Raw genomic sequence first — 26,037 nt, forward strand, 5'->3', positions numbered from 1 at the left:
TTTATTTTTGAGAGAGAGAGACACAGCATGAGCAGGGGAGGGTCAGAGAGAGAGGGAGACCCAGAATCTGATGACAGGCTCCAGGCTCATGAGCTAGCTGTCAGCAGAGAGCCTGACGCGGGGCTCGAACCCACAGACTGTGAGATCATGACCTGAGCCGAAGTCAGACGCTGAACCGACTGAGCCTCCCAGGCGTCCCTGAATATGTCTTTTAGTACTCTACGTGTCCTTTTGAAGCTTGAGTTTTGCTTATCATGTGTTTTACACTTTTCTCTATTGATCCATGTGAGTCAACAGAATTCATTTTAACTGCTATATGGTATTCCCCTGGATGAATGATCTATCCGTAAGTTACCCATTTCTCTACTGGTAGAAGATTAATTTGTTTCCACTTTATTTGCTGATGTAACAGTTCTGAAGTAAATATCAGTTGCACGTGTTTCTTGGTACATATTAAGTGAGACTCTTTCTGGCTCAGACACCAAAAATTGGTGTCATGAAATATGCATATTTTAAGCCTTAGGAGATACTACTTGATATCTATCAGTTGTTTACTTTATATTTTGTTTTGTGTTTGTGTCAAATTTAAGAAATCATCCATACCCAGAGGTCATGCTGAATATCTTTGTTTTTCTTCTGAACAACTCAAAGATCTTGGAAACATTAATAACCTCTATCTCCCCTCTCATCTTAAATGTCTTATCACTATATTTTATTTCCCTCTTTACAAGTTTCCAAATTAGTCATTTTTTAATATAGTCAGTGCTTATTTAGATTTATTCACATTTATTAATCTCTTCATCACCATTGCTTTTTGCATCCCATTCCTTCCTTTTGAGTTTAATATTTCTACTTCCTAAAATATACCCTTTACATTTTTTTCCCACTAAACATATGCTCTACAATCTTTATCTAAAAATAATAGTACTTTACCTTTGCTCTCGAATTATAGTTTAGCTGGGTATACAAGTCTACTAATAGTTTTCTTCCATAGACATTTTTGAAAAATACTATTCCACTGCCTCAATACTATTGCTATTGAGGATCCCACTATCAGTCTGTTTGGGGTTCTTATCCTGGGGCAGTGTTGCTCACCAGGAATATGTGGGAATGTCTGGAGACATCTTTGGTTGTCACAGTTGAGAAGAACTTGCTCCTAGCTCTGATAGATAGAGTCTAAGGATGCTGCTAACCAGCCTATAATGCATAGAACAGCAGACCACAACACAAAGCTGTATGGCCCAATATGTCAATGGTGCTTAGACTGAGAAACTCAGTCTGAATTGTTATTCCACTATGAGTTATATCTTTTCCTTTTGGCTTTTTTATTTTATTTATTTAGTTTTTTAAATAGTTTATTGTCAAATTGGTTTCCATACAACACCCAGTGCTCTTCCCCACAAGTGCCCTCCTCCATCACCTCCACCTCTTTTCTCCCCTCCCCCTTCCCCTTCAACTTTCAGTTCGTTTTCAGTATTCAGTAGTCTCTCAAGTTTTGCATCCCTCTCTCTCCCCAACTCTCTTTCCCTCTTCCCCTCCCCCTGGTTCTCCATTAGGTTTCTCCTGTTCTCCTGTTAGACCTATGAGTGCAAACATATGGTATCTGTCCTTCTCTGCCTGACTTACTTCGCTTAGCATGACACCCTCGAGGTCCATCCACCTTGCTACAAATGACCAGATTCCATTCTTCCTCATTGCCATGTAGTATTCTATTGTATAGATAAACCACATCTTCTTGATCCACTCATCAGGTGATGGACATTTAGGCTTTTTCCATGATTTGGCTATTGTTGACAGTGCTGCTATGAACATTGGGGTACATGTGCTCCTATGCATCAGCACTTCTGTATCCCTTGGGTAAATCCCTAGCAGTGCTATTGCTGGGTCACAAAGGAGTTCTATGGATAGGCTTTTTTTATTTTTAATATGTCTTTGTTGTTCTGGTATTTCCTTACGATATGACTAAAATTGTGCTTATTGTCATTCATCTTGTTCAGGACTCATTGTACTTCTTACCTCTGAAAATTCATATCTTCCACCAATTTTGGAATATTATCAGCTATTTTCACTTCACGTATTCCCTCCTCTTCACTTTCACTTTTCTCTATTTCTTTAAGTCTTATGTATTGGATCTCTTCTTTCTCTCTGTGTGTTTACTAGTCTGTCACATTTTCCATCTGTTTATAAACTTGGACTGCAATTTGGTAATTGTCTCACATATATCATCAAGTTTACAGTGTCTTTCTTCTATGTGTCATCTGCTTTTAAATGTGTCCATTAATTAAAAAATTTATTTCTACATTTTTGCTTCTAGAATTTATATTTGTTTGTTTTTCAAATATTTATTTTTAAACAGTCTCTTCCTTTTTTAATAGGATTTTGCATCCTTTTGTCCTTAATTATTTCAACATACTTATTTAATACAATTTTTTAATGTTAGATCTTTTTTTTTACTGTCTCAATTTATCAGTACTCTAATCTTGCTGTTTGTTCCGCCTGCTGACTGATTCATGATGGAAAACATGGTCATGTATGTTTTTGTAGTTTCTTATTGTGTCTTTATAGTAAGCAAAACTTGTTTTATCTCTAACAATCCCTTGTGGTTTAAGTATGTGGATTGAAGGCTTTCCATACAAAGTATATAGTATAAATTCTAACGTCAAATCCACATGAGATGAGACCCAGGAACTGCTACCTTAGCAGGGACTTTATTTACCCACCCAGAGCCCCAGAAAACAAGAGATCTAGCTCATTAGGTGAATTTTTTTCCAGTGAATATCCTTTCAATGAATGTTCTTGTAGGATCGGGATCCATGTCAGAGACTAGGCTATTGCCCTGTTTCAACTCCGAAGTCATCTCTCCGACCATCTCTTCTTCCCGTCCCTGCCCAACCCAATGGCAATTGCAGCATCCAGTTATAGGCTTACTTCTCAGCTGATTCCCTCTTTATTTATGGTGTACGCAGAACTTTTGTTATATTCCACTGAATATGATATAGGGAAGGTTTTCAGACTATGGCATGGTCAGAAGTAGAGGTTCTCACTCTTCACTTCTTTTCTGTTTCTTCACCCATGGAATTGATTGGCATGGCCCAGCATGCACTGTGTCTTCCAGGATGGCATCAGGGTGTTCAAGTCATGGCTTTTGTGCAGTGAGTCTATCTTGCTGTCTCCTTCGCTTCCCAAGATGCTGTTGGCTTGACATGAGGATGAGGGCCTCTTTCCTTCTCCAGCCACCTCAACTCCCCTGCCCTGCACACTGTGTGAGCCATCCAGGCCTGCTTATTGAGCTCCCATACACACATTCTTGCTTCGATCTCAGCATTGTTTCTTCTCATATTGGTGTTGTGCTTTGTACAGACCTTTTCTTGAAATAAGGGGGAAAGAACCGCTCTCAACTATAGGATGGAAGAGCAAACACTTTAGGAGACAGGAGTAGTAGGATGAATGTCAGGGAAAGAAAGAAGCAACAAGTGCATTTCTGCCTCCTGCCCCAAAACTGGCCTTCAAGATTCATCTTTTATGAAAACACTGGGCTGGAAGTTTTCCGCTGTCTGCCCAAATTAATAAAATGGTAACTTGTCTTCCATTTTCCTTTTCATCTTTACGTGTCTATTCTTTGGATGAGAAGCTCAGAGGGAAGGAAGAGCCTAAAACCATAATAGAATGTTTCCCTTTGATTCTTGTTTAATTATATGGACTTTTAAATGCAATTACTGACTATACTAAGATAAAAATTTTGATCATTTTTGATTGAAGACAGAATTAAACTGCTGATGGAGATTTATACTTTCTGTTCCTCTTGTTAAATTGCAGCTCCTTACATATCTGGTATGCTGCTATTTTAAGACTCATATAATGTTCTTCTTTTAAAAAGAGAAGAGCTAATAATCCATTGGGAGCTCTCTCATAGAGCTTCGCCCAGGCCCATCAGCAGGCTTCCACTCAGTGTATGAGTCAAATCACTGAAAATTGCATCTGAAAATTACTCTGCCCATTTTCAAAGAATTTTTCAATATTATCCCAGAAATACACTAATGTATCGCAGCAAATTCATCCTGAAGTATGTCCCTCTATGGCGTCACCGTAATATCAGTGGGCCATTTGTCTTTGGAATTATGGAGTAAACCAATTTATTGTATACTATGTAGGCCCTGATTTTTAAATAATAGTCTGCATTAGTGTCCCCAATGTCTCTCGAGTGAGAATAGAAAATGTCACAGACTATTAAATATTCCAGCATTTTAGGTTTGTGCCAATTCCAATTTTCCTCCTTTGCTGGCCAACAGTTATAGGGTGTATGTCATCATCTGTACAAAACTGTATCGTGTTTTAAATGATTCTTTTAAACAAATGAGCAAGTGAAATATGTTCCCCAGAAATCATAACACACCATCAGACTCCTAACATAAGAAAGTAATGCAGCAGGTGGATCAGAGACCGATTATAATTCAACCTAACCAGTAACTAACAATTCCTCTTTTTTTGTCATTTGGAAAATATATCCTTCTTTAGCATCTTGAAAGACTACCTGACATATCTTGGAAGGTTGTTTTTTTAATTTAATTTAATTTAATTTAATTTAATTTAATTTAATTTAATTTAAATTTTGAAAGACAGAGTGCACATGCACAGTGGAGCAGCAGAGGGAGAGAGAAACGTAAGCAGGCTCCATGCTGTCAGCGCAGAGCCCCATGTGGGGCTCAGTCTCACAACTGTGAGATCATGACTTCAGCTGAAATCAAGAGTCAGATGCTTAACCGACTGAGCCACCAGGCACCCTGGAAGATAGTTGTTTTTTTAAACAAAACTCAATCCCCATGTTTATTGAATACTTTATCTAGTCTCAAGTACTGGCTTTGTGTCCACCTATTGAAACCATTCAGTGTAAATTTCCCCACACCTGTGAAATGCCAGCCATTCAAGTATTTGTCCTGAGGTTCTCCCACAAAGGAATCATTAGAGCTAATGAGGAAGTTTCAGTAAAAGATCCCAGGCCTTCACATATCTCCTGACTGAGAAAGGACACAGGGAGACAGACAGTTCATCCAGCTCAGCCTCCAGTCTGCATGTCTTCCTCTTAAATGGATGTGATTCCAAGCCTGTTCCTTTCAGAGTCACTCTCTCAGCCTATTTCATAGGTTCTGTAGTCCATTTTCAGTCTTGGTACCCAAAGCCGAATGCACACTGACACATGCAAATTAGAATATAACAGAGATAAAAATGCCAAATTGAGAGGCTGACACATACATGCAAAGATAAGAATTCATTTCATTTCTCTTCTCTTTCTAAATAAATGAGTTTCTAGAAATGCGGTCATCCTTTAAGGATGTCGCCATTGACTCATTCAACTTACATTCAGTGAAACACCAAAGACTTTCATATTGGTCATCACCAAGCTGGGTTTTCCATTTGTGCAGTTTTACTTTGTGTGTATGTGCAGGACCTTCCCCTCTAATTTTTGTTAAGTCTTATTTTGTCATTAGAAACATTGAATTGGACTATAAAGACACTTATCTCCTACCCTACTGTCATGTGTTGCTTATAATCTGATGGACAGTAGGGACTGAGGACAGAGTTTCATGGCATTCATAAGATAGGAAGCTCCCAACTTGCTTACCTTCTGAATCCGTGCTCTTTGGGTCATCCAGTTGATAAACCACTTCAGTATCTTTCTGTTCTAGTGATATTTTGTCTGCTAAAATCTTCTGAGCGTCCTTGTAAAAGACACCGTCAAAAACTGTTTCCTGCTCACCTGTGCCTGCCTCATTTTTACCCATCAACCATCACAACCTGTCAAGACACACAAGATCCTAGCGATCACCACTTCCTACTTCAGGTGTTCATATGCCATTCCTAACTGTCTGTAAGTTCCCAGAATGCCCCCCCCAATATCACACTCTTAGCCCTTTGTTCATGTTGCTTTTTAGACATGAGTGATTCCTTTTCTGCTCGTCTTCTCTGATAGGTCCTTTCAAAAGCCATTTCAATAGGGAAGCCTTTCCTCCCCTTCCCATTCTTCAGCTAGAATCAATCATTTCTCCTTTAAGCAACTGCCCTAGGTGTGAAGGGGCCTACAGGACACCAGGCAGTGGACGGAGTAAGGAAGACAGGCTGGACACAGATGCATAAAACAAGCAAATGCATTCGCTTTGCATTGTATACTAAGGAAGTGACTCTAGCGCATGGCATGGTCCTTAAGAAATCTTTACTGAAGGACTAAAAGCTGATTGAGTCATAAAGAAAAGTTAAGATATTAGGTCAGAGAAAGAAGTAGTGTAGGTTCCAAGAAATTACGGGTAGTGTTGGAAATGCATTCTTTAAATTCACTTATTCATAATATATGTATTTGGTGGTAGTCTTCCGCTGCTTTACAGAAGAGCTTTGCTGCGATTTTTCATTGGAGAGGAGTAGTTGGTGGAGATTTTCCTGAAGATCAGAGGTCAGAGGCCTAACAAAGTGCTGCCCAATTGCTACACACAAGTTTTGTATCTCTAAGAGGCTTTGAAGAATAAGGAAGGGTCTGGAGGCAGATGCTTCTGCCTCAGAGTAGCTGGTCCCATGAAATAAAGGAAACAATTTATAGATGGCACAGTGGATCCTGATAAATCATGGATGTCAAATGATGCATGGTTCAAAGTGCACAAAGGATGTAAATTGTGCTATAAAAATATAAAACATCAGGAGCCTCTACAAATGAGACTTCCACTCAGAGCACATTCTACACAGGAACAGTGAAATCGGGCACGCAGACCTGGGATAATGGATTTTTAAAAATAAAGTTATACCTTTATGTATTGTCTTGGTATACTTTCCTGTATTCTTCTAGACAGAAGCCATCTGATAACTTACTAAGTCTGATTTCTAATAGAAAGAGCAGAGCTTGTCCATAACAATGAACTGCAGCAGATCCTAACTAGACACTGCGTTTAGTTGTCGGGGACGTGTATGAGTATTTGAGACCACTTCTGTCCAGGCATGAGGCATGGCCGGAAGCTAGGCAGAAGCACATTTCTCTGCTGATGCTCTTTCATTTTCTCCTAGATCTTTGTTTCCTACAGATTTCATGAATCTTGACAGTGAGGGTGAAGGGATTCCAACCTTTCTATCATAGCAGATCCCTCATAAAACTAAAAGGGACCTCAGGGGAAATGTTCGCCAACTCATGACTTAAGACACTCTGCTGAAGGGTGGGTCAAATAATTTGTACTAGTGAGACTGCAATATAGTTTCCATGGGACACCTGAAAATTGTGATCTACCTCATTTTAAAAAGAAAAAGGAAGGGAAACAGAACAATGTCATGAAAAAGGTTTAAGTGTTGGAATTTAGCAAATCAAATTCAGATTCTTAACTCCGCTGCTTGCAGCCGTGTGACTCCAGGTCTTTCACTCTGTGGAACCACCATTAACTCATCTGTAAAATGAAGAGGGGCGCCTGGGTGGCTCAGTTGGTTAAGCCTCCGGCTTCGGCTCAGGTCAGATCTCACTTTCAGCTCAGGTCAGATCTCACGTTCGTGGGTTCGAGCCCCGCGTCGGGCTCTGTGCTGATGGCTAGCTCAGAGCCTGGAGCCTGCTTCCAGTTCTGTGTCTCCTTCTCTCTCTGCCCCTCCACCCCTCATGCTCTGTCTCTCTCTATATCAAAAATAAATAAAACATTTAAAAAAATAAAAAATAAAAAAATAAAATGAAGAACTAATATGTCTAAACAGGATTAAGTGCCAAATTACTTTAGTCCTCTTATCGCAAAATGATGGACTGATCAGGTATTAGACATTCCTTTATTTTTTTAAGCTTATTCATTTATTCGGGGGATGTTGTGCAGAGGGAGAGGGAGAGGGAGAGAGAGAATCCCAAGCACTCTCCACACTGTCAGTGCAGAGCCCAGTGTGGGGCTTGATCCCACAAACCGTGAACTCATGACTAGAGCTAAAATCAAGAGTTGGACACTCAACTGACTGAGCCACCCAAATGCCCCAGACATTCCTTTAAAACTCTGTATCTTTCTCTTTATAAAGAAAGTGAGAGTCAAGATAAGGATGACTCCAGGGGGACCTGGGTGGCTCAGTTGGTTAAGCGTCTGACTTTGGCTCAGGTCATGATCTCACGGTTTGTGGATTTGAACTCTGTGTCAGACCCTGTGCTGACAGCTCAGAGTCTGTAGCCTGCCTCAGATTCTGTGTCTCCCTCTCCCTCTGCCCCTCATCCATTCATGCTCTCTGTCTCTTAAAAATGAATAAACATTAAGAAAAAATTTAAAAACTAAGGATGACTCCATTATAATTATTCTAATACTATGTATCATAATATTTTATTCCACTTCATTGAGAGAGCACTTGAGAATAATTTAAGATTTTTACAAGTCATCAGTCTATCGTCATCTATGAGAAAATATCCGTTAAAGACAGAAAGAAAGACTGAGTTATTAAGCAAAATTGATTCATGCTGATTGACTAGCAGAGCCATATGCAGAACACAGCTCCAAATGCTGATATGTGGTTGGTTGAGGGTTTAGGAAACATTGCGGACTTAAATTATAATCGCTGCTTTAAATATCATTGAGTATAAGTAGGTCTATGAATTATGTGTGGGCTACATATGGCTCATTAGAGTTTTTGTTTCAACGACTAGTGATAAAATCAACTAAAACCATCTGTAGACAGATGATGTTCTAAATTTAAACTGAGTCATTCTTATTTTTAAAGAAATGGGCAACAATTTTTAGAGTTCCTTACATAGCCAAAAATTTAGATCCATTTCCCTTACTTAAACAAACATTAATATTAATATCAAGATATATTTCTATATCTTAAAGGAACATCATTGGATCAGTAAGCTCAGTATTCAAGCAGGAAATATTATTTTCTTTATTTTCAAGTTTGTATTTCAGTTCCAGTTAGTTAATATACGTAATGTGTAAGTCTAGTTTCAGGGGTAGAATTTAGTGATTTGATACTTAGGTACAACACCCAGGGCTCATCACAACAAGTGCCCTCCTTAATCTCCCTCACCTACTTCATCCATCCCCCTGCCTACCTCCCCTCTGGCAACCATCAGTTTGTTCTCTGTAGTTAAAAGTCTGTCTCTTGGTTTTCCTCTCTTCTTTTATCCCTATGTTCATTTATTTAGTTTCTTAAATTCCATGCATGAGTAAATCATATGGTATTTGTCTTTCTCTGACTTATTTTGCGTCGCACAATACACTCTAGTTCCATCCACATCATTGCAAATGGCAAGACTGTATTGTTTTTATGACTGAGTAATAAAAACCTGTCAGTTTTTTATCAGGTGATAAAATTTGATATGGCATAAAATATGATATCAAGTGATATTTCGTTTTGGTTTTGATTTGTCTTTCCCTGATTTGTATTTCCCTGATGCTAAATGTCTTTTCATGTGTCTGTTGGCCATATGTATATCTTCTTTGGAGAAATGTCTGTTCATGCCTTCTGCTCATTTTTAATTGGATTATTTGGTGTTTTTTTGGGTATTGAGTTATATCAGTTCTTTATATATTTTGGATACTAACCCTATACGAGGTGTGTAATTTGCAAATAATTCTGTAGGTTGCCTTTTGATTTTGTTGACTGTTTCCTTCATTATGCAGAAGCTTTTTATTTTGATATAGACCCAATAATTTATTTTTGCTTTTGTTTCTCTTGCCTGAGAAGACCTGTCTAGAAAAATGTTACTATGGCTGATGTCAAAGAGACTACTGCTTATGTTTTCTTCTAGGAATTTTATGATTCAGATATCACACATAGGTCTTCAATACATTTTTAAATTTATTTTTGTATATGGTACAAGAAAGTGGTCCAGTTTCATTCTTTTGCATATTGCAGTTTTCCCAACACCATTTGTGGAAGAGACTTTTCCCTCCTTTCGACATTCTTTCCTACCTTGTCAAAGACTAATTGGCCATATAATTGTGGGTTTATCTCTGGATTTCTGTTCTGTTCCATTGATCTATGTGTCTGTTTTTTATGCCAGGACCATACTGTTTTGATTACTACAGCTTTGTAATATAACTTGAAGTCTGAAATTGTGATATCTCCAGCTTTGCTTTTCTTTTTCAGAATTGCTTTGGCTGTGTGTTTCCATACAAATTTTAAGATGATCTGTTCTAGCTCTGTGAAAAATGTTGGTAGTATTTTGATAGAGATCCCATTAAATGTGTAGATTGCTTATAGTAATATAGACATTTTAACAATATTTGTTCTTCCAGTCCATGAACATGGAATGTTTTTCCATTTCTTTGTGTCCTCTTCACTTTCTTTCATTAGTGTTCTATAGTTTTCAGAGTACAGATGTTTGACCTCTTTGGTTAGGATTATTCCTAGGTATCTTGTGGGTTTTGATATGTTTATAAATAGGATTACTTCCTTGATTTCTCTTTCTGATGCTTCATTATTTGTGTACAGAAATGCAACAGATTTCTGTACATTGATTTTGTATCCTTCAACGTTAATGAATTCATGTATCAGTTCCAGCCATTTTTTGGTAGAGTTTTTGGGTTTTCTGTGTAGAATATCATGTTATCTGCAAACTGTGATAGTTTGATACTTTTCCTTGCCAATTTGGTGCCTTTTATTTATTTGTATTGTCTGATTGGTGTGGCAAGGACTTCCTGTACTATGTTAAATAACAGTGGTGAGAGTGGACATTCCTGCCTTGTTCCTGACTATAGAGGAAAAGCACTCAGTTTTTCCCTATGAGGATGATATTAGCTGTAAGTTTTTCATGTAAGTCCTTTATTATGTTGAGGTATGTTCCCTCTAACCCTACTTTGTTGAAGGTTTTTATCATGAATGGTATTGTATTTTATCAAATGCTTTTTCTGCATCTACTGAAAGGCTCATATGGTTCTTATTCTTTCTTTAGTTAATGTGCTGTTATCTCATTGATTGAACCACTCTTGCTGCACAGGAAGAAATCCCCAGTGATCCTGGAGAATGATTCTTTTAATGTATTGTTGGATTGATTTTGGTAGTATTTTATTGAGAATGTTTACATCCAAGTTCATTAGGGATATTGGCCTGTAGTTCTCTTTCTTAGTAGAGTTTTTCTTAGTGGAGTTTTTATTGGTATCAGGGTAATGCTGGCCTCATAGCATGAATTTTCCCTCTTCTGTTTTTCAGAATAGTTTGAGAATAGATATTAACTCTTTTTTAAATGTTTAATAGAATTTATCCGTGAAGACATCTGGTCCTGGACTTTTGTTTGTTGGGAGATTTTTAACTAATAATTTAGCTTCTTTGCTGGTGATTGGTCTGTTCAAGTTTTCTATTTCTTCTTGTTTCAGTTTTGGTAGTTTGTGAGTTTGTAGGATTTGTAGGATTGTAGTTTATCCATTTCTCCCGGGTCTTCAGATTTGTTGGCATATAGTTTCTCATAAGATTCTCTTATGATTGTATTTCTGTGGTGTTGGTTGTTATTTTCCTCTCTTGTTTGTGAGTTTGAGTCCTTTCTCTCTCTTTTTTTTTTTTTGATAAGTCTGGCTAAAGGTTTATCAATTTTATTAATTTTTTTCCCACAGAACCAGCTCCTGGTTTCATTGATCTATTCTATTATTTTTTAGTGTCTATGGCATTTATTTCTGCTCTCATCTTTATTATTTTCTTTCTTCTGCTGGTTTTAGGTTTTATGTGTTCTTCTAGTCCTTTTGGTGTAAGGCTGGGTTGTTTATGTGAGATTTTTCTTGCTTTCTTGGGGTAGACCTGTATTACTATAAACTTCCCTCTAAGTGCCACTTTTGATGCATCCAAGGATTCTGAACCAATGCTTTTCAATACCTTTTGTTTCCCTGTATTTTTTCATTTCTTTTATTTCCTGGTCGACCAATTCATTGTTTAGTAGCATGTTATTTAACCTCCATGTATTTGTGGTCTTTCCAGATTCTTTTCTTGTGTTTGATTTCTGTTTTTAAGGCTTTGCGGTCAGAGAAGATGCATGGTATGACTTCAGTCTTTTTGAATTTATTGAGGCTTGTTTTGTGGCCTACATGCGATCTGTTCTGGAGAATGTTCCGCGTGCACTGGAAAAGAATGTGTATTCTGATGTTTTAGGATGGAATGTTCTGAATAGATCTGTTAAATCCATCTGTTCCAGTGTGTCCTTCAGAGCCATTGTTTCCTTGTTCGTTTTCTGCTTAGATGATCTGCCCACTGATGTAAGTGGAGTGTTAATGTGCCCTACTATTATTGTATTACTGTCATTTAGCTCCTTTATGTTTGTCATTAACTGTCATTTGGGTGCTTTCATGTTGGAGGCACAAATATTTACAATTGTTAGATCTTCTTGTTGGATAGTCCTCTTTATTATGATAAAGTGCTTTTCTTCATCTATTGTTACACTTTTTGGTTTAAAATCTAGTTTGTCTGACATTAACTGTTGCTACTCAAGCTTCCTTTTGATGTCTGCTTACGTGATAAACAATAACTGTTTCTCCCTCCCCTCACAATCTGCAGGTGTCTTTAGGCCTAAAAGGAGTCTCGTGTATGCTGCATATAGACAGGTCTTGTTTTTTAATCCATTCTTATACTCTTTGTCTTTTGATTGGAACATTTAATCCATTTACATTCAGAATAATTATTGATAGATACGTATTTAATGCCATTTTATTATTTGTTGTTTCTGGAGATTTTCTCCGTTCCTTTCTTGTCACTTTGGATCTTTCCACTTAAAGAGTTCCCTTCAATATTTCTTGTAGGGCTGGTTTAGTGATCACGAACCTTTAGTTTTTGTCTGGGAAACTCATCTCTCCGCCTATTCTGAATGATAGCCTTGCTGGATAGAATATTCTTGGCTGCAGATTTTCCCCATTCAGCACATGGATTATATCATACCACTCCCTTCTGGCTTGTCAAGTTTCTGTTGAGAATCTCCAGCTAGCCTTATGGGTCTTCCCTTGTAAGTTAGGGACATCTTTTGTCTTGCTGCTTTTAGGATTTTTTCTTTATTGCTATCTTTTGCAAATTTAATTATATGTCCTGGTGTTGACCTGCCTTTTGTTGATTTTGATGGGAATTCTCTGTGCCTCCTGGATCTGGATATCTGCTTCCTTCCCCAGATTAGGGAAGTATTCAGCTATTAATTCCACAAATAATTTTTCTGCCCCCTTTTCTCTTCTTCTTCTAGGACTCTTTTGATATGAATATTATTATGTTTGATGGATTCACTGAGTTCTCTGAGTCTGTTCTCATGTTCTGTCATAATTATTCTTTCTCTCTTTTGTTCAGCTCCCTTAGTTTACATTATTTTATCTTCTATACCACTTATTTGTACCTCCACATCTTCCAGCCTTGTATTCACTATACCCAGTCTATTTCCAAACTCAGTTACTGCATTCTTCATTTCTGACTGATTGTTTCTTAGCTCTTTAATCTCTGTGAAGAGCCTCCCTTAAAGTCTTGCATTCTTTTCTCAAGCCCAGCAAGTATCCTTATGATTGTTGCTTTAAATTCTCCATCAGGGACATTGCTTATATCTGCTTCAATTCGGTCTCTGGGCATGACCTGATGTGTTTTCATTTGGGATGAATTCCTCCATCTTGGCATTATGTCTAAGTCTCTGTCCTCTTCCCTGTGTTAGAAAAGCCTGTTATGTTTCCTGCTTCTGAGAGGAATGGCTTTGTGAAGAAGAGGTCATTATAGCGTCCAGGGCCTGGGGCTGCAGGAATTGTCTGTTGTGTGCTGAGCGCACTCTGCTGCTGTGTTTTGGCTGCTCTGCCCTTTTGGCCGGTCATCTGCACGGGCTCTCCTTGCCTGCTGTGGGCGGTGTTTGGTCCTTGGCCAGAGTACAGTGAGTTTTAACTAGATGTGCTCTGGTTTGCTTGTTAAATGAGACCTGATACTACTTACACTAGAACTGAAGCTTGCAGAACTTTCTGGTTGGGAGACATGATGTAGGAAGGGGTTTGTGCTGTCTTTTGGGAAAGCAGCCTGCTGCATTGGTGCTGAGGCAGACTTGCCCAAGAAGAGCTGTACCAGCAGAGCGCGGGGGTGTGGGACCTGGTGTAAGCAGGTCGGACAGCCAGTGTCCGTGCTGTGCTGTTTACTGCTGGTAGCTCTACATTTATGCTGCAGAACAAGGGAAGGAAATGGTGCTCAGCAGCCCTTTTGTCCCTGGAGAGGTGACTCTGCTAATGCCACCGCTCACCGATGTTGTCAAGAAGAAAAGTCTCCTTGTGTGACTTAGGTGTTCGTCAGATCTCGCCATCTGCCCCCAGGCCTCTTGCCTGCCTTCTCTCCAGGAGTAGGGCAGTGTCCTCACATCTCTACACTAGTCAAGCCTGCCAACCTTTAAAACTCCAGTCTTCCAGCCCTGCTGGTTGCAAAAACTCACAAAAATCAGCCCATCTCGTTTTTTCAGCCAATCGCTTTGGGGAAGCGCTCTCTGTGTGCACTTCCCTGTGTGCTTTCTCTGTTGTCTGTCCGCCACCAGGGCTTTCTCCCCTCTGCAGCACCCTTGATCCATTTCTCCCCCAAACCATGTCTCCGCACTTCCTTGACATGCCTCTTCTCGCCCTCTAGTTGTGCAGTTTGTTCTCAGTCTTCGGGTCGATTTCTTGGTCATTCAGAATGATTTGATAGCTATCTGGTTGTGTTTGAGGGACGAGATGAGCCTAGGGTCCCCCTACTATGCCTCCATCCTAGTAAATACTATTTTAAAGAATAACAAATGAAATGGGGTGCCTGGGTGGCTCAGTCAGTTGAGCATCCGGCTTCGGCTCAAGTCATGATCTTGCGGTTGGTGGCTTTTAGCCCGCATCAGGCTCTGTGCTGACAGCTAGCTCAGAGCCTGGAGCCTGCTTCTGATTCCGTGTCTCCTGTTTCTCTGACCCTCCCCTGCTCACACTTCTCTCTCTCTCTCTCTCTCTCTCTCTCTCTCTCTCTCTCTTTCTCTCAAAAATAAATTAAACATTTAAAAAAATTTTAATAAGAAAAGAATAACAAATGGAAGCAAAATCATTCTTGGAAAGATAAAACAATAAAAACAGAATATACGAAGATGCAAATACCTTTTCTCAAATATTATGCTGAGCTGTTATTCCCTTCCTCCCATAGCTACACCCTCGCTGGTCCTGACACCATTGAATGCCTGGCCAATGGTAAGTGGAATGGAAGTAACCAGCAGTGCTTGGCTGTCTCCTGTGATGAGCCCCCCAGTGTGGACCACGCCTCTCCAGAGACTGCCCATCGTTTATTTGGAGACATTGCATTCTACTACTGCTCAGATGGCTACAGCCTGGCGGACAATTCCCAGCTCCTTTGCAATGCCCAGGGCAAGTGGGTTCCCCCAGAAGGCCAGGCCATGCCCCGTTGTGTAGCTCATTTCTGTGAAAAGCCTCCGTCTGTCTCCTATAGCATCTTGGAATCTGGGAGCAAAGCAAAATTTGCAGCGGGGTCAGTTGTGAGCTTTAAATGCACAGAAGGCTTTGTACTGAACACCTCAGCGAAGATTGAATGTTTGAGAGGTGGGCAGTGGAACCCTTCCCCCATGTCCATCCAGTGCATCCCCGTGCGGTGTGGAGAGCCACCAAGCATCATGAACGGCTATGCAAGCGGGTCAAACTACAGTTTTGGAGCCGTGGTAGCTTACAGCTGCAACAGAGGATTCTACATCAAAGGGGAGAAGAAAAGCACCTGCGAAGCCACAGGACAGTGGAGCAGCCCCACACCCACGTGCCACCCCGTGTCTTGCAATGAGCCCCCTAAGGTGGAGAATGCCTTTCTGGAGGTAAGAGACTGATGAGCGAGTGGTTCGTGGCTTTCGTCACTGACCGCCAGCCCACAGCAGCTAACCTGGGATTCAGAAGCAGGGCACTGAACAAATTAACTGTTGAAAAACAGAAGTGGCTAAACCTACAGGGAGTGAGTATTGGAAAGAAGTTGATAGAAATGAGGAATCCTTTTAATATATAGCCTTCTGCCTTCTGTTGGTATACAGACATTTGAAGTGCTTTGCAGCAATACCTTAGCCCGAAGTAGGAAGTTAGAATAAACCAATCTTAATAAAATATTGTTTTGCCTTATAGGATAAATTATTCCAAGATGGATGTGTATTTTGTAGAAACCAAGGGCTAATGGAACCTAGAGAAATCTGGTATCATTTCTAATTTTTAGACAGAAGATGGCACGAACCACCCATTCACGATAATGCAGCTTTTGCAGTTTTGTTTCAGCAGACCTAACAGTGGATTCACCAGGACAAAGAGTTCTTTGAGATCCACACATATCTTCCTTTTGCGTTAATATATGCCTTCTCATTAAGTCCATCAAGAAAATGGTACCTGGGTGGCTCAGTTGGTTGAGCATCTGACTCCTGGTCTCAGCTCAGGCCCTGATCTCATGGTCATAAATTGAAGCCCCACGTTGAGCTCTGCATTGGGCATGAAGCCTACTTAAACAAAAAAGAAGACAGGAGTGAGAACCTATTTCCCCAACTCAAGGGCCATTTTAAAGAGACAATATTCTAATTAAATGCTATGTAAAAACCCACACATACATAATACCTTTTCTCCTTTATATTCTAAAACAACAGTAACAATGGTCTGTTTGACACCTTTGCTCAGATGTATTAGCATTCCGTTGGAAGAGGGTGTATGTAAGATACAGGGCTTTCTTCATTTGTTTCTTTAACAAATATCTTGGAGCTCCTCCCAGGTGCCAGGTAAGCACTGGAAAGCTAGTATTTAACAGCACGGCTTAGGTCAGTGGTGGCATGGTGCTTACATGCTGGGGGGTGGGTACCCAAGAAATAAATGAACAAAACAAATAATTAATGTCCACTAGCATGAGAAGTTCGCTATAGCATGGAAGCTACACATTACCATGATAATCTTTTTTTTTTTACTTAAATAGTTTATTACCAAGTTGGTTTCCATATAACACCCAGTGCTCTTCCCCGCAAGTGCCCCTCTCCACGACCATCACCCCCTTTCCCCTTCCCCCCTCCCTCCTCAGCACTCAGTTTGTTCTCAGCATTCAAAAGTCTCTCACCATGATAATCTTTTTAAAGTTTTCATAACTAATCTACCTTTTGTACTACCTAAATGACCTGTTATTGGAGAACCTGGGTGGCTTAGTCAGTTAAGTGTCTGACTTTTGATAGGAGCTCAAGTCTTGATCTCAGGATTATGAGTTCAACCCCATACTGGGCTCCAGAAAAGAAAGAAAGAAAGAAAGAAAGAAAGAAAGAAAGAAAGAAAGAAAGAAAGAAAGAAAGAAAGAAAGAAAGAAAGAAAGGAGGGAGGGAGGGAGGGAGGGAGGGAGGGAGGGAGGGAGGGAGGGAGGGAGGGAAGGAAGGAAGGAAGGAAGGAAGGAAGGAAGGAGAGAGGGAGGGAGAAAAGGAAGAAAGAAAGAAGATGACTTATTATTATACTAATCACTTATTTATTTAAATGTTGAGATCATGAATATTAACTTTTTGTTTAAAAAGTGAAGTATTGCTTTTTTATTTCCCATCCTCAGAGCAACAATTTTTTGAAGTACGTTAAGAATGAACTAAAAAATTTGATGGTACTCTTAGGAATATATCCATGAAAAATATTTTATTTGCTTTTTTAAACATTAACAAATAAATGTATGTTTGTATGTGTATTTTTCCTTTTCTGTGATTAAAGTCACAAACTCTAGCATTGCTTTGGTGAGTAAGATATTTTTGAACTAAGTAATTTATAATTTTTTGGTAGTCCTCCATCAAATCATCAATTTTAAAGTATTGGTCTTTTACCTGTTATGGGCTCAGCCCAGTGGTAAATATTTCTGCAGTAAGGATTACCTAATTTGACCTATCCTTTTCACTTATTAAAAATAGAGTGGACCTATTGAATAAAACCCATAAATCTGTATTTGCTTGTGCCTTAACTGATTCATTTTAACATAGGTATTTTCAGTTTAATTTTTAAATAATTATTCAAAGTATGTAGTTAACTATATTGGTTGTTATACAAATTGTTCTTCTTTGTTTTCTCCCTATTATACAGCATGCAACTGGCAGGATCTTTGAGAGTGAGGTTAGATACCGGTGTAATCCAGGCTACAAGGCCGTTGGAAATCCCGCATTCGTCTGCCAGGCCAATCGCCACTGGCACAGTGAATCCCCTCTCTCGTGCATCCCTCTCAACTGTGGAAAACCTCCCCCAATCCAGAATGGCTACATGAAAGGAGAAATTTTTGAAGTAGGGTCCAAGGTTCAGTTTTTCTGTAACGAGGGTTATGAGCTCATCGGTGATCATTCTTGGACATGCCTGAAATCTGGCAAATGGAATAAGAAGCCAAACCAGAAGTGTGTGCCTTCCAGGTGCCCAGAGCCTCCCCTCTTGGAAAACCAGCTCGTCCTGAAGGAATCAACCAGTGAAGTAGGAATGGTGACATTTTCTTGTAAAGAAGGACATGCCCTTCAGGGCCCCCCTGTCCTGAAATGCTTGCTCTCTCAGCAGTGGAACGATTCTTTTCCTGTTTGCAAGATGGTCCTTTGCCTCCCGCCTCCCCTAATTCCCTTTGGTGTCCCAGCTCCCTCTTCTGCTCTTCATTTTGGAAGTACAGTCAAGTACTCTTGTGTGGATGGATTTTTCCTAAAAGGGAATCCTACCACCTCCTGCCAAGCTGATGGTACCTGGAGTTCCCCACTGCCGGAATGTGTCCCAGTGGAATGTCCCCAACCTGAGGAAATTCTCAATGGCATCATCGATGTACAAGGTCTCGCCTATCTGAGCACAGCTCTCTATACATGCAAGCCAGGCTATGAGTTGGTGGGGAATACTACCACACTATGTGGAGAAGATGGTCATTGGCTTGGAGGAAAACCCACCTGTAAACCCATTGAGTGCCCAAAGCCCAAGGAGATCTTGAATGGCAAATTCTCTTATACAGACCTACACTACGGGCAGACCGTTACATACTCTTGTGACCGGGGCTTCAGGCTTCAAGGTCCCAAAACCTTGACTTGTTTAGAGACAGGTGCTTGGGATGTGGATGTCCCATCATGCAGTGCGATCCACTGTAATCCCCCACAACCTATTGAAAATGGTTTTGTAGAAGGTGCAGATTACAGCTTTGGTGCCATGATCATCTACAGCTGCCTTCCTGGCTTCCATGTAGCTGGTCATGCCATGCAGACCTGTGAAGAGTCAGGATGGTCAGGCTCCATCCCAACATGTGTAACCATAGACTGTGGTCTCCCTCCCCATATTGATTTTGGAGACTGTACTAAGGTCAAAGATGATCAGAGATATTTCAACCAAGAAGAGGACATGATGGAAGTTCCATATCGGACTCCTGTCCCTCCTCATCTCCTGGGAGCAGTGACTAAACCCTGGGGAAGCACAAAAGGATCTCCTTCCACCCATCTAGCACACTTCCCACATGGCACCATGGTTTCCTACACCTGTAACCCGGGATATGAACTTTTGGGGAACCCCATGCTGATCTGCCAGGAAGATGGAACGTGGAATGGCAGTGCACCTTCCTGCATTTCCGTTGAATGTGACTTGCCTGTTGCTCCTGAAAATGGATTTTTGCATTTTGCGGAGACTACCATGGGCAGTGCCATACAGTATAGCTGCAAGCCCGGACACATTCTGGTGGGCTCTGACATAAGACTTTGTCTACAGAGCAGGGAATGGAGTGGTGCTTCCCCAAGCTGTGAGGCCATTTCATGCCAAAAACCAAATCCAGTTATGAATGGCTCCATCAAAGGAAGCAACTACACATACCTGAGTGTGCTCTTCTATGAATGTAATCCTGGGTATGTGTTGAATGGCAATGAGAGGAGGACATGCCAACAAAATAAAAATTGGGATGGGAATGAGCCAGTTTGCATTCCTGTGGACTGTGGCTCACCTCCAGTCTCAGCCAACGGCCAGGTCAAAGGAGATGAATACACGTTTCAAAAAGAGGTTGAGTACACTTGCAATGTAGGGTTCTTACTTGAGGGTGCCAGGAGTCGTGTTTGTCTTGCCGATGGAACCTGGAGTGGAACCACTCCTATCTGTATGCCCATCAGATGTGCCACCCCACCACAGGTGGCAAATGGAGTGATGGATGGCTTGGACTATGGCTTTGGGAAGGAAGTGGTGTTCCACTGTCAGGAGGGCTACGTGTTGCATGGTGCTCCAAGACTCACCTGTCAGTCAGATGGCAGCTGGGACGCAGAGTTTCCTTTCTGTAAGCCAGTCAACTGTGGCCCTCCTGAAGATCTTCCCCATGGCTTTTCTAATGGCTTCTCCTTTTATCACGGGGGGCATATACAGTATCAGTGCTTTCCCGGTTATAAGCTCCAAGGCAGTCCTTCAAGAAGGTGCCTTTCCAACGGCTCCTGGAGTGGCAGCCCACCATCCTGCCTGCCTTGCAGGTGTTCCACACCAGTAATTCAGAATGGAGCTGCCAACGGGACAGATTTGGGCTGTGGAAAGACAACCCAGATTCAGTGCTTCAGAGGCTTCAAGCTCCACGGAGCTTCTGAAATCACCTGTGAGGCCAATGGCCAGTGGAGCTCTGTCTTCCCACACTGTGAACACGCGTCCTGTGGTTCTCCCCCAACGGTACCAAATGCATTCATCAGTGAGAGCGGCTCTTTGGAGGAGAATGCAATAACTTACAACTGCAGAGCTGGGTATGTCCTAAAGGGGAGTTCAGATCTGACTTGTACAGAGAAGGGGACATGGAGCCAGCCTTATCCAGTCTGTGAGCCCCTGTCCTGTGGACCCCCACCATCTGTCGCCAATGCAGTAGCAACTGGAGAGTCGCACACCTATGAGAGTAAAGTGAAACTCAGGTAAGACTGTGGCTCTAGGGTCTCCGAAGGGTGCAGGCAGGAGGGCAGTAAAATAAAAAGCACTCTGTCAAAAATTTAGCAAATTGGGAAAATACCATCTCTGGACTGCTCTCCCAAAACTGAAGCTTTTAACACTTGGCCTTATTCTGTCATAATTATGTAGAAATCCATTGTCCATAAAAAATAAACTTGTAGTTCGTAATACAATTATCATGATTCTATTCTGTTGATCTTCATGAAACAGGAAGATCAGCTAGCTTTCATATCTCTTAAGTCACACAGGTCTTTTTTCTTTTAAACGTCATGCTGGTAAATTTCTTTATGATATCACTTTATGGTTATATCCGTACATGCAAATATCGAACAAATAATGCAAAAGCTGAAGAATTCAGGTCAAAAAGCATATACCTTCATTGATCAATATAAATCGGGAGACATCTTAAGGAGCCTTCCAACTTTGCTATCTGAACAAACCAAGCATTTAATGCACAAATAGTGATTTTTCTGTGAAGTTCCCTATCTACAATGCATTCTTAAAAGGAAATGAGAGAATATGGAATAAATCTATAAATTAAATTTTTTATTGGAATGAATGTTTATAAATATATCGAACCTCTAAATTAATTTAGACTTGACTCACGTCTCTGAAGGAATTATGGATTATCTTTCACATATTGGCTCTTAGATGTTAATAATTCAGTAACTGTTCTTAAATGTGTCTGTTATGGGCAATTTAGCCCTGCCTTCCTTTCTCCTAATTACAGTAAGGAGTAGACCCATGGGAGGATCATCAATGATAAGAAGGCCAAAGAGTAGTCGATCATGCACCGAGAAGAAAAAAATTATCCCTTGCTTTTGAAATACTTTTTCACTTTTCTCTTCAGATGTTGATGTGTGACATATCTCAAGAAATTCCAATACCACCTGTTTCCCAAGGACCCCCCCCCCTCCCCGTTTGCTCTTCCTTGCTGTGTGCAGATGATATTTCATATGTAGGAGTAAATAGATTACAAGTTTGCAAAACCCCGACTCCTATCCAGCCTGGTGATTTGTGACATTTAAAAAATATATCCACCTAGTCAATGTTAGTTGATTAAATGGTTCGATTTAAATGGCAGTGCCGTATGGTAGTGGAAGCATGGACTCCAGAACTGGACTCCGTAGGCAGAAATCTCAGCTCTGTCACTTTCTAGGGTGTCTCTGGTGTCACTCGTGTCATCTGCCAAATGAGAATAAAGATAATAATCATACCTACCCGTAGGGTCGACATGAAAACTAAATGAATTAATATTTGTAGAACACTTAGAACAGTGACTAGAATTTAACAAGTGCCATGTACACATTCACTGAATAAATAAATGCAAAATTTAAAAATCATAGAATATTTTAGAGCCAATTTGATTTGAGCTTGAATGCCAGTGCTATTGTTACATAATAGTAACTACCACTCAGAAGAAATGCCCTATGTCAAGAACTTAGAACAGTGCTTAGCACAAATAGATACCCAATAGATGTTAATTATGTCATATTCTTATTGGTATCTGAGTCTATTCTTGGACTTTGTCTAGAATTTTTTGAACTATTAACTATTTTCAGAATAAAAGTGAATTCAGTGTTGATATTACCCACAAGAAAGCTAAATAATGTCAACAACATTTAAATCAACTTTAGGCTTGGTTAATCCTTCATGTAGACAGCTGAGGACTGACCTGGTTGTCACTGTTACATTGGTTTTTTGGTGTGGCAGTGCCATTTCCTGACATTTGAATCAGGTTTAATATATCACATAAAATGTCCAGTGAGCACTCTTACATCGTCAGTCCAAGAATAAGTCACCAACGGGATGGGAGTCTCTTTAAGGCCCTCATTTGTCCTTTCCCATTCCAGGTGTGCGGAAGGGTACGTGATGGATACAGCTATCGACACATTCACCTGCCAGGAAGATGGCCACTGGTTTCCCGCGAGAATCTCCTGCAGTCCTAAACAATGTCCTCTGCCGGCAAATATAACACGTGTCCTTGTGGAGGGGGATGATTTCAGGGTGAATAAGCAAGTCTCGGTGTCCTGCGCAGAAGGGTATATCTATGAGGGAGTTAACATAGCAACCTGTCAGGTAAGAGCCACTGTCTCAGAACGTGTATGTGGGTAACTCATTTATCTGTATTAAATGTGTGTGTGTCCGTACAGACAGTATCTTGTGGGGCCTCGGAAAAAAAAATGTCTCAAGTTTCCATTTGTGTCAAGAATTTGAGACGTTTTTTGGGTAGAAATATAAAGCATCTTTCTTTTCAATATTCCCACTTTTAAACTAAGAAAATGCCAAGCGTAGATAAGAAGTGCCAAAGTTAGATAAAATGTTAAAATATCTATAACAAAATATTCATGAAAAATTAACCATATGTCAGGTGGCCCATGCATAAAGCCTGTAAAGAGGGTCTTCGTGTGGGAAGTGAGCCCCAATTGAGACCAAATGTCTCCAGTGTTAGTAGAAAAAACAAAAGTCACAGAAACAATAGAGTCCTATCCTTTCTCTGCTACCCTACAACTTATATGACTTTAAGAAAGTTACCTAAAGTGTCTGAGCTTCAGGTTCCTTATTTGAAAAATATGTGTGTAATAGTGCATGTCTTGTATGAAAAACTAGAGAATTAATGGGGAAAGGGCCTAGAGCAACATGGTACATAGTAGATATGCCTAACACATCCCCTCCTCCTAGCTTCCATAAGATGAGCCAGAAAAATAAAAATAAAATGAGTTATTGATATAGTCTTCTGCCGCTGGAGTGGGGGCAGGGAAGAGTGGAAGGGGGGAGCAGGCTGCATGTATAGAAATGGGTTTTACCTTAAACATTCCTTTGAACTCCATCTCAGACATTTATAGGCTCCGTGACCTTACGTTCTCCAGCTTGTTTTATTTATAAATCTGTAATTGGAAGGATTAAATTATTGAAGGTTAATAAAGCATCTAGTACATGCCTGACATTTAGTAAGGACTCAAGAACGATTTCATTCCCCTCCCAGTTTTCCATCTACAAGTCACACATCCGCAACGATTGATCGCTGCCAAACCTAATGACAGGAACATCACGGGAAGCGGGTCAGATGACGGGCAGGGGTGCCACGCTCTCCAAATTGGCATCATCTCCAGATTATCTTTTAGATTTAGAGCTGAAGTAGTTTGAGGGGCAGCTTTTTCAGAGACCCAGAGCTGTTTGAAAGAAGCTAACAGGAAGTTCATCCCACTGTGCTTAAGGGAATGAATGTGGTGTTCTCCCGAGCTTCTCCAGGCTGGGGGTGTGAACAGTCGAGTGCCCCTCCGTGTGCCCGGTGGGCCCCCAACACACTGGTGACTGTGCTCTTTTTTCTGAACCAGTGGTTTATTTTTGACAACCCTCATCACTTTCTCCAACAAGGTATGACCCCTAACCCTTGCACGACTGAGTTTTGGGTTGAATTTTGGTCTGAAGTTAGAATAGGCCCTTTCTAAGGGTTTAGATGCACAAATTGTGTAAAACTATGTTCAGTGCCTAGAAATATTTTATTTTAATATAGCAAAATGATTCTGTCCTTCATAGAATGAATAAATGGATGAGAAGATCAATATGAATTTTGAAACATGAGTACAGGAGCCCCAGCCCTTCCTGAAATGACGGCATCTTACAGAATTACAAAGGTCCCATCAGTGTGGTATTGGTGTAGATTCAGCAGGAAGGAAAATCAGTGGAATGGACGAAATGAATCCAAAGTACATCCTGATAAAGGTGTTACCATAAGTCCATTGAGAAAGGAATCATTAGTAAACAAATTATTCTGATATAATGTAGTAACCCTTGGGGGGGTAGGAATTAAAATATGCCAAAACAGGTTTCATATATATCAAAAGGAGACAGTACTATGTAGTTTTTAAAAGTTAATAGCCAGGGATGTCTGGGTGGCTCAGTTGGTTAAGCGCCTGGCTTCGACTCAGGTCATGATCTCGCGGTTCATGTGTTCAAGCCCCATATCGGGCTCTGTGCTGACAGCTCAGAGTCTGGAGCCTGCTTCAGATTCTGTGTCTCCCTTTCTCTCTGACCCTCCCCTGCTCCTGCTGTCTCTCTCCGTCTCTCAAAAATAAATAAAAAACATTTTAAAAAATTAAAAGTTATAGCCAGAACAATTTATGCAAAAGAGCATTTTTATTGAAGCAGTTTTCACAATACTGAGAAATTAGACACAACTAACACATCCAACATTAGGGGAATGGTTAATTATGAGACAAACATGTGTGTAAAATTAAGTCTGCCTTATATATAGAATCAAGAGTTTCACCTGAAATCCTGTTATTGACTGCTAACGAGCTCGTGCACTATTTCCTCAAGGAAAACAGAAAAATATTAACAAGAAACAACCATCTTTAAGGGAAACGTCTGCGTATTCCTCACTTTACCTAAATAGAAGGCTGAAAAATGTTAGCTCTGCCCGTGGCAGTGGGAGATAAAGTGAAACGCAAGGATGTGCTGGTGTCAGGCTCTAAGGATGTCCTAGACCATTTGTTTCAACCCCTCCAGTCCTTGTGCGTCATCACGAAAACACACTTCTTGGTGTTAATGATTTTTTAATGGTTTCTATTAGGAAGAAAATTCTTGTTTTAGGTGTCTAAGAAATGTCTAACATTGGTCAGCGATAACTAATAAGGGCATCTAATAACTAATGTGAGTTTTTAAGGCCACAGATAGTACGTATCAGAAGTAGAACCAAATTCTAGGTTCTTCGGACCATCGTTTTAGGGAATATTCTGCAATGCCAATGTTTGCAAACTTCTTCATTCGTACATATTAACTCCTAAATGTAACTTCTAATCTGTCATTTGTTATTTAGCTTGATGGCACCTGGGAGCCACCATTTTCTGATGAATCCTGCAGTCCAGTTTCTTGTGGGAAACCTGAAAGTCCAGAACACGGGTTTGTGTTTGGCAGTAAATACACTTTTGAAAGCACAGTTACTTATCAGTGTGAACCTGGCTATGAATTAGAGGTAAGTGAACAAATTGTTTAACTAGAATCAATTTGTTTTTCCAGTATCCTGGGAACATTTTTAGTATAGTACCATTTTGTTTCACTGGTTTTGGTCCTAAAAGATTTTTATACTTTGTTACCTTATATCCTAACACTTTCCAAGAAATACTTAAAGTGACTTATAATTGGGGCACCTGAGTGGCTCAGCTAAGCCTCTGACTTCAGCTCAGGTCCTATCTCCCAGTCTGCGGGTTCAAGCACAGCAACA

The 26,037-nt window shown here is 40.3% G+C and overlaps 1 protein-coding gene across 1 annotated transcript in view; it reads left to right on the forward strand.

Moving 5' to 3' along the window:
* SVEP1 (sushi, von Willebrand factor type A, EGF and pentraxin domain containing 1) overlaps positions 1-26,037 on the forward strand; it is a 195,044-nt gene that overhangs the window by 137,706 nt on the left and 31,301 nt on the right. The window contains exons 38-41 of the mRNA XM_029919633.1: positions 15,064-15,736; positions 17,985-20,776; positions 22,664-22,889; positions 25,633-25,788. Coding sequence (XP_029775493.1) covers positions 15,064-15,736; positions 17,985-20,776; positions 22,664-22,889; positions 25,633-25,788 — 3,847 coding nt within the window. The remainder of the gene's footprint in view (positions 1-15,063; positions 15,737-17,984; positions 20,777-22,663; positions 22,890-25,632; positions 25,789-26,037) is intronic.

Source organism: Suricata suricatta, chromosome 13 (assembly GCF_006229205.1).
Source record: "Suricata suricatta isolate VVHF042 chromosome 13, meerkat_22Aug2017_6uvM2_HiC, whole genome shotgun sequence".
Taxonomy (NCBI): domain Eukaryota; kingdom Metazoa; phylum Chordata; class Mammalia; order Carnivora; family Herpestidae; genus Suricata; species Suricata suricatta.